At 47.9% G+C, this 18756-nt stretch overlaps 1 protein-coding gene across 5 annotated transcripts in view; it reads left to right on the forward strand.

The window, feature by feature from the left end:
• LOC134335686 (coronin-1C-A-like) overlaps window positions 1-18756 on the forward strand; it is a 38291-nt gene that overhangs the window by 7637 nt on the left and 11898 nt on the right. For 3 of the 5 annotated variants that reach the window (XM_063018278.1, XM_063018276.1, XM_063018273.1), the window contains exon 2: window positions 14276-14472. In XM_063018278.1, coding sequence (XP_062874348.1) covers window positions 14276-14472 — 197 coding nt within the window. Of the gene's footprint in view, window positions 1-13537; window positions 14473-15285; window positions 15377-18074; window positions 18204-18756 lie in introns of those variants that run through there. The other 2 variants (XM_063018277.1, XM_063018272.1) reach the window with 2 other exon arrangements.

Genomic DNA, 18756 nt, shown 5'->3' on the forward strand with positions numbered 1-18756 from the left:
GGAATCCGACAATCTGCACACACACGTCTGCGTCCAGGAAAACATGACGGCCAGCCTGTAAAACAGGGCGCAAACCTGGTCATGTGACCTTTCGAGGAGACCCAGGTGAGAGAACGATCCATGCAACTTCTGTATCTTGAGCCCAGCCGAGGATTCGAACCCCAGGAAACATCACGCTACACAAGCTCACCAGTGCGGACGAGGATCAAACCCAGATCCACAGGACCCGTACCGCCGCGCCACCGCTCCACCTGCTATTCAGATACATGAAACCGAATGTTCTCGTTCCGCTTTGTAACACGATCCGTCTTTTATTTCTCCCGATGGCTCTAAACCCGAGTGCCAGCTTTGTCGTGGCATGTTTGTTTTTCTGCGGAGGGATCTCGCGACCTCGAGATCAGAGAGCCGCTCCGCTTCGTCGAGGAAGAACCGAGGCGACGGGGAGGAAGCGTGGGTAACCGCGGAAACCCCACGTTTCGAGACGGCGCTTTACGAGCGGGCCGCCCCGACCGCGACGAAACCGTCGTGTCACTTAGTGCTGCGGTATTTTTTTATTCTGTTTCACTAGACGACAGGCCGACGAGGTTGTTTACGAGCGACCGGCGGCGGGATTTCCATCCTGATGAAGAGAATATAGTAATAATAACTCTCCCTGTTTCAGATTCATAGAGAAATAACTCAAAAACGACGTGATGACGGCAGAGAAACGCCAACAAACACACAAATAACCGCAAAAAAACTAATATTAATAATAATATGGCTCTTGTAGCTTAGTGGTTAAGGTATTGGACTAGTAATCTGAAGGTTGCTGGTTCAAGCCCCATTGTTGGGCCCTTGAACAAGGCCCTTAACCCTCAATTGCTTAAATTGTATACTGTCACAACTGTAAGTCGCTTTGGATAAGCGTCTGCTAAATGCTGAAAAATGTAAATGTAATAATAAAGTGTACTGATGACCAGTCTGTAAAACAGGACTCAAGTCTGGTCATGTGACCTTTCGAGGAGCTCCAGATGAATAACTGAAGCGAATATAGAAGCATAAGACGTCCAACAAGTCATAAATTCTCCCTGTTTTAGCTTCATGAACTCAAAAACGACGTGATGACGACCGAAAAATGCCAACAAACACGCAAGTTACCGCAGAACACCTCTCGTCCTGCTTCCCCAAAAGATCTCGACGCACTAAAAAGTCTTGATCAAAGGCCTAGCGTCTTCGTTCATTCGTGACCGGGAGCCTCCGCCCGCTTCGGACGAGCCAAGACACGCCGGTGAGAACTGTGAGCTCCGCTGGCGTGTTTCAGCACAGCGCCAACTCCGACGCCACGCCGCGAAATCGCATTTCTCAATCGATTTGCCTCGTCCCGTCCCGTCTCGTCCCGACAGCTCGACGCGAGGCTGCGTTCGGACCGCAGGGCGAAGCGGATTTCTTCTCCGAATCCGAAACGGGGCCGGCTCGGCTGCTAGGAAGTGCGAAGGAAGCGAAGCAGACGGTTAGCTGCGCCCAGCGTGGATGTTCCAGAGTGGACTGTGTTTCAGACTAACTCACAAACGAATTTTATAGGGACGTGTTGCCAAATAAACAGCTACAGAGAGCGCCTCAGAGGAGCGAATGATGTAAAGGCTTAATAAAATCTGATCTGACCGGTCAGACCGAGTCGCACGCTGATTAAATCAGATTTACGTAACTTTTCAAACCGCGAACAAACCCGACTCGAATCCAGTCAGGAAGATCAGATCAGATCTGAGCTGCCCGTCAGTCCGTCTCTGCATGACAAGGTTGTTGATGCCCAGTTAACACTACGTCCATCAGGAAGAGCTTTACTAGAGCCACGCCTTCTTTATTTATGAACTGTAACTAAACTGGTTCTGCTCAGTGTTCATCATCACTGCTGCACTCTGTACGCTGGCACTGGCACGTTTCTCAGATCACGCTCATTCCGACAGGGTCGTGGCGGGTTCGGTTCTACCTGTAAAGGCTTCGGCGCGATGCAGGAACAACCTTTACAGGCTGCGGGGCACTGTGCAGACGCCCGACTGGTCGATAGGACGATGGAATTATTGGACTGGATTGAGATCGTGAGGATGCGAGATGGCTACTAATTAAATAAACGTGTATGCAAACGCCCCCTTGTGGAGGCTTTATGTTAGAGCTTGTAAACCACTTGTGTTGCCGGGGTCACGTAAAAATCATGGACAGAATGTGGGGCGCTTGAAATAAAAGTTGGGCATGAGTTCAGTGACCATGCGGTCCGAAATCTAACGTCCATACATCATGTCCAATAGCCAGGTTACAGACCCGGGTGTATCGCGGCATCAGCACAGGATCATACGTCTTCATTCTAAGCGGGAAACGGGTCGGCTGGGTGAGATCAGACAAATGATGCCAGGAAGTGGTTTGAGGCTGAGCGGCGTGAAGGCCAAGGCGTCCGGTCCGGCTCGAAGCGCAGATCGTTTCAATCCTGGCGATGAGGTGGATGAGTCCACGGCTCTCTCAGCCGCTCAGGCTCTCCAGGAACGAATGTGAGAACGTCTGCAGCGTCTCTTCCTCGTCCTGAATTATGTCCGAGCAGAACAATGCGCCTGCGTTTTATAGCCCCGCAGAGCCCGAAACGTACTGGACACCGAAGGGACGCTTCCTTTCAGCTCTCGTTCCCATGCGCCCGTGGGGGAGGGTTCTAGAGCCGAAAGTATGTGGACGTCCTGTTACAAATCCTCGAGCATCTTACAGAGTTCTGCACTGAGTTCCTGAGTGCTATAAAAAGCGCCAAGGTTCGAAGAAGCCTGAACTGAACCGGTTCAAGAACCAGTTCTTTAGGTGGAAAAGTGTTATAAAAAGCGCCAAGGTTCGAAGAAGCCTGAACTGAACCGGTTCAAGAACCAGTTCTTTAGGTGGAAAAGTGTTATAAAAAGCACCAAGGTTCGAAGAAGCCTGAACAGAACCGGTTCAAGAACCAGAGTTCTTTTGGTGGAAAAGCGCTATAAAAAGCGCCAAGGTTCAAAGAAGTCTGAACGGAACCGGTTCAAGAACCAGAGTTCTTTTGGTGGAAAAGTGCTAATAAAAGCGCCAAGGTTCTAAAAGAAGCCTGAACGGAACTGGTTCAAGAACCAGAGTTCTTTCGGTCGAAAAAGTGCTATAAAAAGCGCCAAGGTTCAAAGAAGCCTGCACTGAACCGGTTCAAGAACCAGTTCTTTTGGTGGAAAAGTGCTAAAAAAATAAAAAAAGCGCCAAGGTTCTAAAAGAAGCCTGAACGGAACCGGTTCAAGAACCAGTTCTTTAGGTGGAAAAGTGTTATAAAAAGCACCAAGGTTCTAAAAGAAGCCTGAACGGAACCGGTTCAAGAGCCAGAGTTCTTTCGGTTGAAAAAGTGCTATAAAAAGCGCCAAGGTTCAAAGAAGTCTGAACTGAACCGGTTCAAGAACCAGAGTTCTTTTGGTGGAAAAGTGCTAATAAAAGCGCCAAGGTTCTAAAAGAAGCCTGAACGGAACTGGTTCAAGAACCAGAGTTGTTTCGGTCAAAAAAGTGCTATAAAAAGCACCAAGGTTCAAAGAAACCTGATGGCGACTATTTACCCTCCTGAATTCCACCAGAATCACTTTATGAATTTTTCCTACACAAGAATCTCGACGGCTTAGTCTGTCAGTATCATAAATATATTTTAAATAAGGGGTTTAGTCTGGCTCTAACCGTCCAGCACATGCCCACAGCCGGACTGGCATCGCTTTAACCTTGCGGATGGGTCTGCCAACGAGCCGGCTCAACACTTCGGGTCGAGATCGGCGCACGGTCGTAAATCAGCCGAAGTCCTGGCCCTGGTAGACGCACCGAGCTTCTGGTGGAAGAAGTGGCCGCTCGCTAGTCGTGCCAGCGCCGTGGTGACCGGACGTGGCTTCCGTCCGTACCCAGATCGGCTGTTCAGGTCTGATAAATACGAACCACAGGATCCGGTTCGGCTCCCCACATCCCTGCGGGTCAGTGATGCCACGGCGCTCACAAAGCTTCCATTGTGAAGCGCTAAAGTCAGAGCCTGATGAGATCGCCACACGTACCGCATACGGCCCGTGGACCCGGCGCCAGTCTCTCGCTCTCTGCCCGTAGTCGACAGATGTGTACAGACGCAGAAGGTTAAACTCGGGTCTCGGAGTGAGTCTGCATGAGGTCTGGTACTAGGATGAGTACGTTTCAAGATGTTGAACATCTGCTCAAGTGCTTCATGCTCCTGTCTTCAGCGACCAATCTGGGTCCAGCGTTTTATTTCACTTCTGCCTTCAGCACACTGAATAATTGTTTTATGATCACGAAATGAGTCTAATGGGATTGAACCCAATAATCAGAGGTACCAGTACCACAAGAGTTTGACCTTGTCTGGGCTGTAGAATGCACAAATTCCCACTGTCGGATTCCAAACTCTCAATCAAACGTACACACCAGCCCTGCGACACGCCCTCCTTGAGAAGTGGAGGCTGTTAGAGCTCCATATTAAAGCCCGTGGATTTAGATAGAGTCCGACAAGCTTATGGTCGGATGTCCGCATACTTTTGTCACCCTGTGACGTGAGCGTGAAGGGCCTTGAGGTTGGTAAGCGGTCAGTGGAAACCATGCAAACTTCTAAGTTGCTGTTGGGCCCCTGAGCAAGACCCTTAACCCACAATTGCTCAAATTGTATTCAGTCACTCTGGAAGTCTGGAAGCGTCTAAGTGTCGCAAATGTCCGTGTAAATGTTGGGGGTCCTCAGGCTTTGCTAAATCGTACCTGGCGATGACCGTCACGGTCCAGTTCGGATCAGGTCAGGCATCTGGTTCGAGTCCTGCCTTGTTTGTTTTGACGTTCATCATCCGTGCAGACGTTCGGCGAACGGGATGCAAACAGGTCAATTGTAGATAGGACTAGTAATCGAAATGTCACTGGTTCAAGCCCCACCACTGCCCGGTTGTCACTGTTGGGCCCTCGAGCAAGGCCCTTAAGTCCCAATTGCTTAGACTGCAAACTGTCTAATGACGTTTCGGCCGATCTGGAGTTCCGTGCTCGGGTGTCCGGCCCCTCCTCACTTGAGCCGTGAGTTATGCTTACAGTTCGGCCTTCAACCAGAGAACTGGGGACACTACACGAGTTATTACACCAGCCCTAATTTGGAGACGTGGTCAGACGGAACCTGTCGCCTTTCATACAGAAAGCGGAACGCGTTTTAGCCGTTTAGTCGTGCTGGATTCCCGTCGGCGGAAGCAGGAAGCTCTTTCTCCTGGTCGCTTGACACGAGGCCTGGAAGGAAGGAAGGAAGGAAGGAAGGAACGCCGTCCCTCATTCGTCACAGAAGTCAAGGCCGCCTCCACACACCACAGTCGCTCTTCAGTTCAGGTTCCGCCCGTCAGCAGACTTGCTGGCAGTTACTCGATAATAAAAGTATGTGGACACCCCTGGTATTTAAGGTACTTTAGTCAGGTGGTGACATGATCGTGTCCCGCGGCTTAGCTAGGCCATGGGGCGTGTCCTTATACTTTTGACCTCCTGTTGTTTAAAACAAGGAAATATTTGGATAGATCGCCCACACTTTGTAGTGAAGGGGAAGGCTTTCCCTGAGATCTGTAAGCGTGTCTGTGGGGATTTGTGCTCAGTTAGTTAAAAGCCTCAAAGATTTTGAATGGTGCTTGAGCACCGCCCCCATTTTTGGAGAGTCTGTTGCAAACCCACAGGGCGCCTGTAGTAAAGTGGCTTTCCCCAAGATTTTAAATGGTATCTGTGGGGATTTGTGCTCAGTTAGTTGATATCAGTGGGTGTGGCTGAAACACCTGACTTCAGTAATGGTTGTCCACATATTTATGACCCCATTTTTTTTTTAAAACAAGAACATATTTGGACACTTAGTTGTTTGGAGGGTCGGTTGCAAACCCATGAGGCGCCCACACTTTGTAGTGAAGGAGAAGGCTTTCCCCAAGATTTTGAAGCATATCTGTGGGGATTTGTGCTCAGTTAATTGAAGGTGTAGCTAAAACATGTCCAGATATTTTTGACCTCTTTTATTTTTAAACAAGAACATATTTGGACACCTTGCTTTTTGGAGAGTCGGTTGCAAAGCCATAGGGCGCCCACACTTTGCAGTGTAGGGGAAGTCTTACTTTTAAGATTTTGAGGTGTATCTGTGGGGATTTGTGGCTGAAACATGTCCAGATACTTTTGCTCACATCGTGTACCTTGTACCTAATGGCCCGGTTTTAGCAGCAGCTTTGCTTTTCCCATCATGCCGTGCATTTTCCCCTCTCGTCTTCCCCTCCGAGTGATTTTGCACATACATGGTCAGGTCAGACGTTCATTTTTTTCAGCGAGCAGTGCATGCTGGGATATTCGTCAGGCGTTGCTAGGCGGCGCGGGAGTGTTGGTAAACACCGGCTGAAGTGCGGCGTGTGTATCTTGGCGTGTTGGGCGAGTCACCGCCGCCGGCGCGGTCTGCACGCTGACCTGAGGTCAGTCTGATCTGGTCAGTGTTTTAAGCAGTGTGTAGAGAATATGGAGTGTGCCTGTGGGAATTTGAGCCCATTCCGGGCACTGATGCTGGGCGAGAAGGCCTGGTTCACAGCTGATGTTCCAGTTAGGTTACGCTTCTTATCCAAAGTGACTTACAGTACTGTGACAGTATACTGTCCAAGCGGAGGGTTAAGGGCCTCGCTCAAGGGCCCAACAGTGGCAACCTGGCAGTAGTGGGGCTTGAACCACTGACCTTTTGATTACTAGTTCAGACGCTTTTATCCAAAGCGACTTACATAACTGTGGCAGGATGTTGTCTAAGCATTCGAGACTCAAGGGCCTTGCCCAAGGGCCCAACAGTAACAATCTGGCAGTGGTGGGGCTTGAACCAGCGACCTTCTGATTACTAGTCCGGACGCTTTTATCCAAAGTGACTTACACTACTGTGACAGTATACTGTCCAAGCAATTGAGACTTAAGGGCCTCGCTCAAGGGCCCAACAGTGGCAACCTGGCAGTGGTGGGGCTTGAACCACAGACCTTTTGATTACTAGTCCAGTATTTTAACCCCTAGCCTACAAACTGCCCTACATCTTAATAAGGGTTTAGGTTAGGGCTCTGTGCAAACGATGGCAAAGGTCCTTCCCCAGACTGTTTACACCTGATTCTGTATAGCAGCGGGTGTGGCTGAGACTTAAACTTACAAGCCAGTTTCAACACGTGATCCCGGCGGGTTTGTGGCCTTAATTGTAGTCCCGTTGTTTTTTGACACGCCCTTCTTTGCACAGCGTGGTTCCTCCGGAAGAGACGGACTGTAACTGCAGGCTCGGGTTTTGTCTGGCACGAAGGAACTCCGTTAGCGGTTTGCTAATCATTTCGAAACTGCCCAGCGCCTGACGAATCCCGGGGCGGCGCCCGAGCCTGTCCTCACTTCTCACGTGAGATCACGCCCACGTTCAGAACGAGGGTTTTTACGTAGGAACCACAGGAGCTGGCTGTGTCCCAAATCGCATACTACTGTAGTATTTATTATGTCGTTACACTTTGAACTTCATGCTTTCTGTCAGTAGTTCAGCTCATGTTTGGAGTAAAAAGGGGTTTTGTGTGTGAGTCACTGTGAAGTGTGGTGGTGGGAGCATCATGTTATTGGGCTGTTTCTCTGCATAGTAATACTTGCTTTATTTTAATACTTTCTGTCTGTGTGTATTTGTCTGTCTATCTGTCTGTGTATCTATTGACCTGTCTATCTATATGTCTGTCTGTCTGTGTCTATCTGTCTGTATATATGTATCTGTCTGTCCGTTTGCCTGTCTATCTGACTGTGTGTGTCTATCTGTCTATCTATTGATTGATTTGTCTGTCTGCCTATATATCTATCCACCTGTCTGTCTATATATCTGTCTGTCTGTGTCTATCTGTCTGTATATATGTATCTGTCTGTCTGTCTGTCTACCTGTCTATCTATCTGTTTATCTGTCTGTCTGTCTATCTACTTGTCTGTCTATATAACTGTCTGTCTGTGTATATTGGTTTGTCTGTATATCGGTCTGTCTGTCTGTCTGCCTGTCTGTCTGTGTCTATCTGTCTGTCTATCTATTGATTGATTTGTCTGTCTGCCTATATATCTATCCACCTGTCTGTCTATATATCTTTCTGTCTGTGTCTATCTGTCTGTATATATGTATCTGTCTGTCTGTCTACCTGTCTATCTATCTACTTGTCTGTCTATATAACTGCCTGTCTGTGTATATCGGTCTGTCTGTCTGTCTGCCTGTCTGTGTCTATCTGTCTATCTATTGATTGATTTGTCTGTCTGCCTATATATCTATCCACCTGTCTGTCTATATATCTGTCTGTCTATCTGCCTGTATATATGTGTCTATTTGTCTACCTGTCTATCTATCTGTTTATCTGTCTGTCTATCTATCTACTTGTCTGTCTGTGTATATTGGTCTGTCTGTATATCGGTCTGTCTGTCTGCCTGCCTGCCTGTCTGTGTCTATCTGTCTATCTATTGATTGATTTGTCTGTCTGTCTATATATCTACCTGTCTGTCCATCTGTCTTCTCAGACGGCAGCAGCGCCTTTGCTCTGTGAGAACTTTATAGAGATGCTGTGAGACTCGTGTGTGTGTGTGTGTGTGTGTGTGTGTGTGTGTGATGTAACATTATATTTATATTTATGTATGTATTAATTACGTCTCGTTACGTCATGAGAACTGGACAGAGGTGATTAACCGGATCAGGACCGGCCGCTCCATTCCAGAGACGGTTCACAACCTTCAGAGGCAGTTTGTTGCCCCGGGGCTCCTGCACATTTACATTTACATTTACATTTTTAGCATTTAGCAGACGCTTTTATCCAAAGCGACTTACAGTATTGTGACAGTATACAGTCTAAGCAATTGAGGGTTAAGGGTCTTGCTCAAGGGCCCAACAGTGGCAACCTGGCAGTGGTGGGGTTTTGAACCGGCAACCTTTTGGTTACTAGTCCAGTACCTTAACCGCTAGGCTACAACTGTCCTGCACAGTAGGAATGAGCCACACAGAGGTGTCCTCCTTTTAGCAACCCCCCCCGCTGGAATCCTGAAATGTGCTAGCTCAGCCAACAACCCTCACAGCTCCTTTGTTGTAGCATCAGCCTGGCGAGCGAGCGGTGCCGCGAGGCTTTGCCATCGGCCGCGTCAGCTTTAATTGAACCCTTTCTGATGGTCGCCCGAAAAGGCTTCCCATGAGCCCATTCACACCGAGGAGCGCTGCCAGCCCGTCAGTATCTCCACATACTTCACTTGCATGGGTGAAGCGGAAAAATAGTGTTGAAGCTGTTCAGCCAATAGCGAATAAACAAAACGATTCACCCTGGAGCCTCGGAGACACTGGCCGCACAGAAACGGTCTGATCGGTCATCTAAAGTATGTGGACATCTTACTCTGATATTATTGGCAATAATGTGATACCAGCCCTGACTTTTCTTGAAAGGCTTTCTGTGGCTTGCAGTCGACGTTCCAGTTCATCTCAGAGGTGAGCTCTTTGCTGTGGAATCTCAGAGTTGCTATCGATCTAGCCGGGCGTCTGAACAGGCACGATCGGCGCCTCACTGCTGCTGGAAATGATGGTTGAGGGTGCCGCTCGAGTGGGAAACGATTCGGGGGGGGGGGTATAGCAGGGGTGTTCGTACACGCCGCGGCTCTCGGTGGGAATCGGAATCAGGAGAACAGGATGGGATGGGGGGGGGGGGGGGGGGGTCTGCACCTCTCCTCAGCCAGTGTTGAAGCTGGGGTCAGATTGCAGGGTCAGACATCGTACGGCACCTCTGGAGCAAACGGGGTTAAGGGCCTGGCTCAAGGTCGCTGTCTATCTATCTGTCTACCTGTCTGTCCATCTATCCTGTCTGTGTCTGTTTGTCTATCTGTCTGTTTACCTGTCTATCCATTTGTCTGCCTGTCTGTCTATTTGTCTGTCTGCCTGTCTGTCTATCAATCCAGTCTGTGTCTGTCTATCTGTCTATTTGTCTATCTGTCTGTCTATTTATCTATTTGTCTGTCTATCCATTTGTCTGCCTGTCTGTCTATCTGTCTGTCTGCCTGTCTATCAATCCAGTCTGTCTGTCTATCTGTCTTATTTGTCTATCTATCTGTCTGTCTATTTATCTATTTGTCTGTCTATCCATTTGTCTGCCTGTCTGTCTATCCATTTGTCTGCCTGTCTGTCTATCTGTCTGTGTCTGTCTGTCTATCTGTCTGTCTGCCTGTCTGTCTATCAATCCAGTCTGTCTGTCTATCTGTCTTATTTGTCTATCTGTCTGTCTACCTGTTTGTCTATCAATCAGTCTCTGTCTGACTGTCTGTGTCTGTCTATCTGTCTATTTGCCTTTCTGTCTGTCTGTCTGTCTGTCTATTTGTCCATTTGTCTGTGTCTGTCTATCTGTCTGTCTATCTAGCTACCTGTCTGTCTATATATCTGTCTGTCTATCTGTCTGTCTATCTATCTAGCTACCTGTCTGTCTATATATCTGTCTGTGTCTATCTGTCTGTATCTCTCTGTCTGTATATACAGTATGTGTCTATCTGTATGTCTGTATCTGTCTGTCTACCTGTATATCTATCTACCTGTGTCTACCTATCTGTCTGTCTGTCTATGTATCTACATGTCTGTCTGTCAGAAGCAGCTGCCGACCGCCCACAGGATAGAGGGGTTTGCGTGATAGTCTGCACCTCTCCTCAGCCAGTGTTAAAGCTGGGGTCAGATTGCAGGGTCAGTCATCGTACGGCACCTCTGGAGCAAACAGGGTCGAGGGCCTTGCTCAAGGGCCCAACAGTGGCAGCATAGCAGAGCCTGGATTTGAACCGACAATCTTCCGATTGGTAGCCCAAAGTTGGGGCTCTGTGCAGGCCACTGTAGTTCCAAACCAAAAGTCAGGCCTTGTTCACAGGGGCACAGTCATCCTGGGGCAGTAAGAGCCTTCCCCAAACTGTTGGCACATTATATTAACACGTCAACGTTCACCTGAAAATGTACGGCCAGAAGTATATGGACACCCCTCTTAAATGTAGAGTTAGTATAGTTAGGTGTTAGGTGGTGGAAGACTCGTCTGCTGTAAGTGATCTCTGTCGCTCGGATGTGCCGTGCTAATACAGCAGGGACGTGAAGTCTGACGAGGCTACCGCATGGAACACCACGGACGCTCCTGTGGAAACGTCTGCTCCCCTGAAGCGGCTCGTTTTACCCCCGAGTGCTTCGGCAGGTGCCCACCAGATTTCACGCCTGTGCTCTGACTGTCCAGGTCCAGCGTTTAGTTTGGGTTGTTCTCGGTGCAGGAGAAACCTCGGCTCGTTTTTTAGTCCTCGTCATTATTTTAAGACCTCGTGGTCGACGCTTGCTAACGTCCGGTTAAAGCTGGTCCCTATACGGTCGGGGTTTCGTACATCCCTGTACGCGACTCTCTGAAGTTCCTCTTGCTGGTGAGCGTGTTCTGCTTTTTAAAAGTTCATCCAGTCCATTTTTAAGCGTCCAGGCACAAAAAAAGGCCGAGAAATAGGAAGTGGTCATCAGTCCTGCTGACCGTACCACTGCCTTTCTTTAACCTTGTGTTACGTCCTTCATAGCGCACTTAATTCACAGATACAACGGATCACGAACCATGGATGCCTGATAATGATTCCCTGCCATACTCTGTATGGCCAAAAGTATTTGGACACCTGACCATGAGCTTGTTGGATGTTCTGTTTAAAAAAAAAACAATTGGTATTAAAATAGAGATCAGCTATCAGCTCTTCTGCGATGTCTGTGTCTGTGTGTGGGGATTTGTGCCTATTTAGTAAACAAGCACTGGTATGGCTGGGCACTGATGTCGACACCGAGGTGATTCTGAAAATCCCAACAACACTGCTGCACCTGCTCGACTCATCCCAGGGCCAGGACGACACACACTACCATGTTATGTTCGTGTTTGTGTTGGGTCATTACGGTGCTAAGAACGATCCACCACTCAAACATCGGTAGGGAGGAGCAGGCGGACTACAGTCAGTAATGGTATACCTACAGAGTTCGTTTATGTGGGCGAATTGTCCAGTATGAAAAGTTTATAGCCACAGGATTTTGACCACATAACCCAGTATGTTTAGTCGTCCAGGAAAAGGCTTCCGTTTAGATTTCAAGCTCATAATCAGGTGTCTACAAACTTTTGGCCACTTGGTGAAATTCTAACAACGAACCACCGATACAAGTGCAGAACTCGTTTCACTTTAACTCGGTGACCCGGAGACACGCCCGTCACGCAGCGGCAGGGGCACGGCGACTCGTCATGTGACCGCACGCGAAGGTTTTATCAGCGGACAAAGTCCACATTATCTGCCCGAGTCACACTGGCCACCACACCCGCCAGCAGGAACCACTTCCTGTATTAGTCACCCCCCCCCGCCTCTCTTCCTCTCGCAGATCCGTTCCCTCGTCTGTGGTTGAAGCTCTCTGCGTTCTGTCGAAGTGGTAATACAGAGTCCAGTCCTGATCCAGAGAGAGTCGGGTCCTGCGTGTGAAGCACTTCAGTTCTACTTTCATCAAGGATTGAATATAATTATTTATTTACAATTATTACTCATCAGTCTGCTCCTAATCCGCCGTCATGATGATGTCGAAACGTTTTGTGTTCTTCGCCGCTTCAAGGACTTAAGTTTCTTTTATTTGTGTTTATGTTTAAGGCTCTTGATGGTGTCGCCCCATCCTATATCTCGGATCTTATTTGCCCCCACTCTACCACCAGAATCTTTTTTTTAATTAACTTTTATCCCCACTCTAATCGTGTCCATTTACCCTGATTGCTCCTCTATACTGATTCGACCCTTTTTTGCCGCTGACTGAGGACGCCCCCTCCGGCACGCAGTCGGTACAGCCGGCATTTTTCACCCGCACGAGCCGAGTTCATACACCGAGAGACACCGCGCACGGAGGGTCACACCCCCCTCAATGCCATTCCTCGGCCCCGTGCAGGCGCCGTCAATCAACCAGCAGGGGCCGCAGTCGCACCGGTTACGAGGACCTACGATCCGACTCTACCCCTAACCCTGAACGACGGCCAAACGTCGTTCATACTGCCGCCCAACCCGGTCGTAAAGGTAGAGCCGAGATTCGATACGATGCATCCAGAAACCCAACTCTGGTGCGCTGGCGTACTTTACCGCTGCGCCACCTGAGCGGCTACCACCAGAATCTTAAGATCCTCTGACCAGTTGCTTTTAACTGTCCCACGCTCTCGGATGAGGTCCAGAGGTGACCGGGCTTTCTCTGTGGCTGCTCCAAAACTCTGGAACGGCTTGCCACTTTTTATTAAGACATCCCCTACAGTTGATCGTTTTAAATCCAATTTGAAGACCCATCTGTTTTCACAGGCTTTTGGGCTGTAGCATGACTTTTTCTGTTTTATTTACTAACTGATTTTATTTTGCTATATGTTTTTTACTTCATTTTACTTTACTGCGTCGTTTTATTATTGCTCCAACTGATGTGTTTTGGTATTGTTTTGATTTTATTGTACAGCGCCTTGGGTGACCCGCAAGGTCTTTGGAGGCCCTTAATAAATAAACCTGACTTGACTTGAAATCTCTTATTCACAAAAGTATTCAGACCCTTATATAATTCGGCCTAGAAGCGTTTTTGGGAGCAAGTGCAGCACCAAGTCATTATCAATACGTCTGTACAAGCTTTGCACTCCTGGATTTATGCGGTTTATCTCATTTTTCATGGCATATCCTCTAAAGCTCGCTCAGATTGGATGGCGAGGGTCTTTTAGCTGCCGTCTTCAGCCCTCTCCACAGATGTTTGATGGGGTTTCGATCTAGTCCTTCTCTCTGCCGTTTAACAACGTATTTAGCACTGATACCCGCATACTTTAGGTCATCTAGTTGTATTTAATTACCCGATTGCATTACGCTTCCTCTTGATTGATGTGTGGTTTATCGTTGCGCCACTTAAGCGGCTAAAAAAATATACTTAATTACAAAATTGGTGGCGATCTGGTCCCACTGTGGTTTACAAAGTGTAATGTAAAGCCTCCACAAGGGAGCTCTTGGGTACAAGTTTTTTTCGTGTTTATGTGCCTGGTAAAATTCTTTATTTTATTATTATTATTTTTCTCAGCAATTCATTATATATATATTTTTTTAAACTCTGGTCTAGTGTATTATTGTTTATTTAATCAGACGTCACACGGCAACCAAGAGTTTTGTTCGTTATCTTGCTGCCTTGGGTTCCGTTTTTCAGTAAACCCGCAGCTCCCGCGTACAGAATTAGTCTCCGTGATATTCAGCATGTTCTCCCTCTCCGCAGATATGAGACGGGTGGTGCGGCAGAGCAAGTTCAGGCACGTGTTCGGCCAGGCGTTGAAGAATGACCAGTGCTACGACGACATCAGGGTGTCCCGGGTGACGTGGGACAGCTCCTTCTGCGCCGTCAACCCCAGATTCGTGGCCATCATCGTGGAGGCCAGCGGCGGCGGAGCCTTCATGGTCCTGCCCCTCAGCAAGGTAAGGGCCGGGCGAGAGCGCCGCCGAGTTCTGACCGCCTGTTTCAGGTCCTGGAAGCTTGTCCTGTCCGGTCCGGTCCGGTCCGAAACCTTCACGTCGTTCCTTTTGGGCCGTACAGGGATTCCTTTACTGGTGTGGCTTTTTTCGGATCGCTCGATCGTCGTGTTCATGACACGTCTGGAATGGATTCACGGTCGCGCCCGAAGGGTTCGGGCGTGTCCGGCTCAGCTGCGTGAATGAAAACGGACTCGTTGAGCGACGGCTTTATGCGCGGCGCTGCGTTCTTTGACGGATGGGTGTGTTCGCAGCTCTGTTTTAATTTTTTTCCCTACCTGTTCGTGCAGAGCTCCTTTCGTTCGGCTCTTTCATAGATTAAGCTCACGTTGCCTGGACGATGAAACACTTTTGGGATGAATTGGAACGTCTGCTGTGAGCCAGGCCCTCTCGTGCGACGTCTTCCGGCCGACTGGACTCGAATCCCTACAGACACGCTCCAAATTCATGTGTGAAGCCTGCTCAGAGGAGCTGGGTTATTCATTTTAAATGCAGACGAACACGTGGTGACCGAAAGTATGTGGACGCCTGACCTTAATCTTGTTGGACATCGTGATGTCCAACAAGATTAAGGTCAGGCGTCCACATACTTTCGGTCACCACGTGTTCGTCTGCGTCCGTATAAAACGTCCACTTTACTGAAGTCCTTTGACATTAATAGGTGAATCGGAACTCCCCCGGTGTGGACCAGGCTTCAGCTCAGCAGAAGCTCCGAGAGGAAGAGAGGAACAGAAAGAGGAAGAGAGGCTGTAACTGAGGGAGGAAGAGAGGCTGTAACTGAGGGAGGAAGTGACGCTCCAGGGTTCGATGCGCGTCCTGTTCACGAGCTTCTCGCCGCGTGTTTACAAAAGTAAATGGACACCCAGTAGATATTGAGTTCATGTGTTTCGGAGATGCACGTTCCTGTGCCTGCGGGGGAGGAACTACAGGGGTACAGGGGTCCTGATCTCGACCCAATTACACGTCTGGGATGAATTGGAACTATGTGAGAGGCTGCTTTAACCTGACAAATGCCAGTGGTACCACTCAGGATTCAAACCCTCTGTGTGTGTGTGTGTGTGTGTTTGGGTGTGTTTCTCTCTGTGTGTGTGTGTGTGTGTGTTTGGGTGTGTTTCTCTGTGTGTGTGTGTGTGTGTTTGGGTGTGTTTCTCTCTGTGTGTGTGTGTGTGTGTGTGTGTGTGTGTGTGTTTGGGTGTGTTTCTCTGTGTGTGTGTGTGTGTTTTGTGTGTGTGTGTTTGTGTCTGTTTCTGTGTGTGTTTGTGTGTTTCTGTTTGTGATTCTCTGTGTTTGTGTGTTTGTGTGTGTTTCTCTGTGTTTGTGTGTTTGTTTCTCTGTGTTTGTGTGTGTGTGTTTGTGTGTGTTTCTCTGTGTTTGTGTGTTTGTGTGTGTGTGTTTGTGTGTGTGTGTGTGTGTGTGTGTGTGTTTCTCTGTGTTTGTGTGTTTGTGTGTGTTTCTCTGTGTTTGTGTGTGTGTGTTTGTGTGTGTTTCTCTGTGTTTGTGTGTGTGTGTTTGTGTGTGTGTGTGTGTGTGTGTGTGTGTTTCTCTGTGTTTGTGTGTGTGTGTGTGTGTGTGTGTTTCTCTGTGTGTGTGTGTGTGTGTGTTTCTGTTTGTTTATTTGTGTTTGTGTGTGTGTTTGTGTGTGTTTCTCTGTGTTTGTGTGTGTTTCTCTGTGTGTGTGTGTTTCTGTTTGTTTATTTCTGTTTGTGTGTTTGTGTGTGTTTCTCTGTGTGTGTGTGTGTTTGGGTGTGTTTCTCTGTGTGTGTGTGTGTTTTGTGTGTGTGTGTTTGTGTCTGTTTCTGTGTGTGTTTGTGTGTTCCTGTTTGTGATTCTCTGTGTTTGTGTGTTTGTGTGTGTTTCTCTGTGTTTGTGTGTGTTTCTCTGTGTTTGTGTGTGTGTGTGTGTGTGTGTGTGTGTGTTTCTCTGTGTTTGTGTTTGTGTGTGTGTGTTTGTGTGTGTTTCTCTGTGTTTGTGTGTGTGTGTGTTTCTCTGTGTTTGTGTGTGTTTCTCTGTGTGTGTGTGTGTGTGTGTGTTTCTGTGTGTGTGTGTTTCTCTGTTTGTGCATGTGTTTGTGTATGTGTTTCTCTGTGTGTGTGTTTCTCTGTTTGTGCATGTGTTTGTGTATGTGTTTGTGTGTTTCTCTGTGTTTGTGTATGTGTGTGTGTGTGTGTGTGTTTCTCTGTGTGTGTGTTTCTCTGTTTGTGCATGTGTATGTGTTTGTGTATTTGTGTGTGTTTCTCTGTGTTTGTGTGTATGTGTGTGTGTTTCTGTTTGTTTATTTCTGTTTGTGTTTGTGTGTGTGTTTCTGTGTGTGTGTTTCTCTGTGTTTGTGTATGTTTGTGTGTGTTTTTCTGTGTTTGTGCATGTGTTTGTGTGTGATTGTGTGTATTTGTGTGTGTTTCTCTGTGTTTGTGTGTGTTTGTGCATGTGTGTGTTTGTATGTTTGTATGTGTTTCTCTGTGTGTGTTTGTATGTTTGTGTGTGTTTCTCTGTGTGTTTGTATGTTTGTGTGTGTTTCTCTGTGTTTCTGTGTGTGTTTGTGTGTGTGTGTTAAAAGGACCACCCTGACTGTTAATAGCGAAAGATGCGAAAGCCAACATGTTTATGCGAGTGCATTAGTGCCCACGGCAGCTTACGCATGATTTAAAGTAGCATTGACGCCCAGGAAAACGACCAGGCTCCGTTCTGCACGCGCTACAACAGTGTGGCTTTGTAGACACACAGTGCAGGTGCTGGACCGACCTGCCCGAGTCCAGATCTCTCTCTTATTTAAATGTAGCATTAATAGGAGAGATCACGTGGACTGGAAACACTGGAGTAAACAGGCCTGTGTTCCAGCTCGTCTGAGAGTGTAGCAGGCACCAAATTCACTGTGTGTGTGTGTGCGTGTGTGTGTGTGTGTGTGTGTGCGTGCGTGTGTGCGCGTGTGCGCACGTGTCGGTTCTTATTCCTGATCTGTATTCCTGCAGCCTCTTCCTGCTTTTGCACTCTGGAGGCCGCCGGCCGCCGATTTTACCATATAAGGTCACGCTCAGCTCCCCGCCTGTCAGCCTTCCAGCCCGGCTTCCTGCTTTGTTCTTATTGGCTGGCCTTTAGGGCCACCGTCCAATCAGCAGCCACAGACAGTCTGACAGGGCCGAGCCGAGCGTCTCCTGCTTCACTCTGAATGCAGGTCAGTGGGAGATGAGAAGCACACGATTGTACCGTGTGTGTGTGTGTGTGTGTGTGTGTGTGTGTGTGTGTGTGTGTGTGTGTGTGTGTGTGTGTGTGTGTGTGTGGATCCTGTATTTCCTGCATGTCGTTGTAAGTGCAGCAGTTTTAAACAGAGTTCTCAGTGATGTCATGGCACTGCAGGCGTGGCCCCTTTCCACAAAGCATCAGTGCACACACACACACACACACACACACACACACACACACACACTCCTCCTCTCTTATTGTCTCGCACCAGGCCAAAGGTTGTGACCCGACACACCCAGAGGCAACTTGATTCATCGCAAAAGTCCGTGTTTGGAAATCACAGCGGTGAATTTTCTTTTAATGCTTTTCAGAAAGAGAGAAAGCGAGAGAGAGAGAGACACAGACAGACGGAGAGAGAGAGAGAGAGAGAGAGCAATAGAGAGACAGACAGAGAGCGAGAGAGAGGAGAGTTCCCGTGATTGTTCTCTGACATGGGGTCTGTAGGTCACGGTGTGTGTGTGTGTGTTAAGTGCTGATACATAATGCGTGAGCGCTCTGCTATTATTGTTCATCATCACACACACACACACACACACACACACATCTGATTTATCATCATCATAATCACACGTTTATTTCATTATGTTTATTATTCTTTATTAAGTAATGATGCCTGAATGAATTTAAGTAAAGAATGATGCAGAAACTACAGGTACTAATGAGAGACGTCATATTTCATCATTTTCTTGATGCACATGTGGTGTACACCAAGACAACAGTACACGACTGAATGCTTGACCCCTACAGTGATAACTGCTTGGAATTATGCCTTAACGTTTTGCTGGCATGATACGAGTCTCCTTGCTCTCCTAGAGATTGAATCATAGCAAAGCATTACTCACTTCTAATTGATCACCTGATAATCGTGATTAGAAGAACATGATTGTAATAATATATTAATACACCAGAGGAGCAAGATCTGTTTTAAAAAATTGATTTTATGCCTCCAGCTTTGTGGCAATATTTTGGGGAACCACAAGGAGATCGGGTGTC

Source organism: Trichomycterus rosablanca, chromosome 21 (genome assembly GCF_030014385.1).
Source record: "Trichomycterus rosablanca isolate fTriRos1 chromosome 21, fTriRos1.hap1, whole genome shotgun sequence".
NCBI classification, from domain to species: Eukaryota; Metazoa; Chordata; class Actinopteri; order Siluriformes; family Trichomycteridae; genus Trichomycterus; species Trichomycterus rosablanca.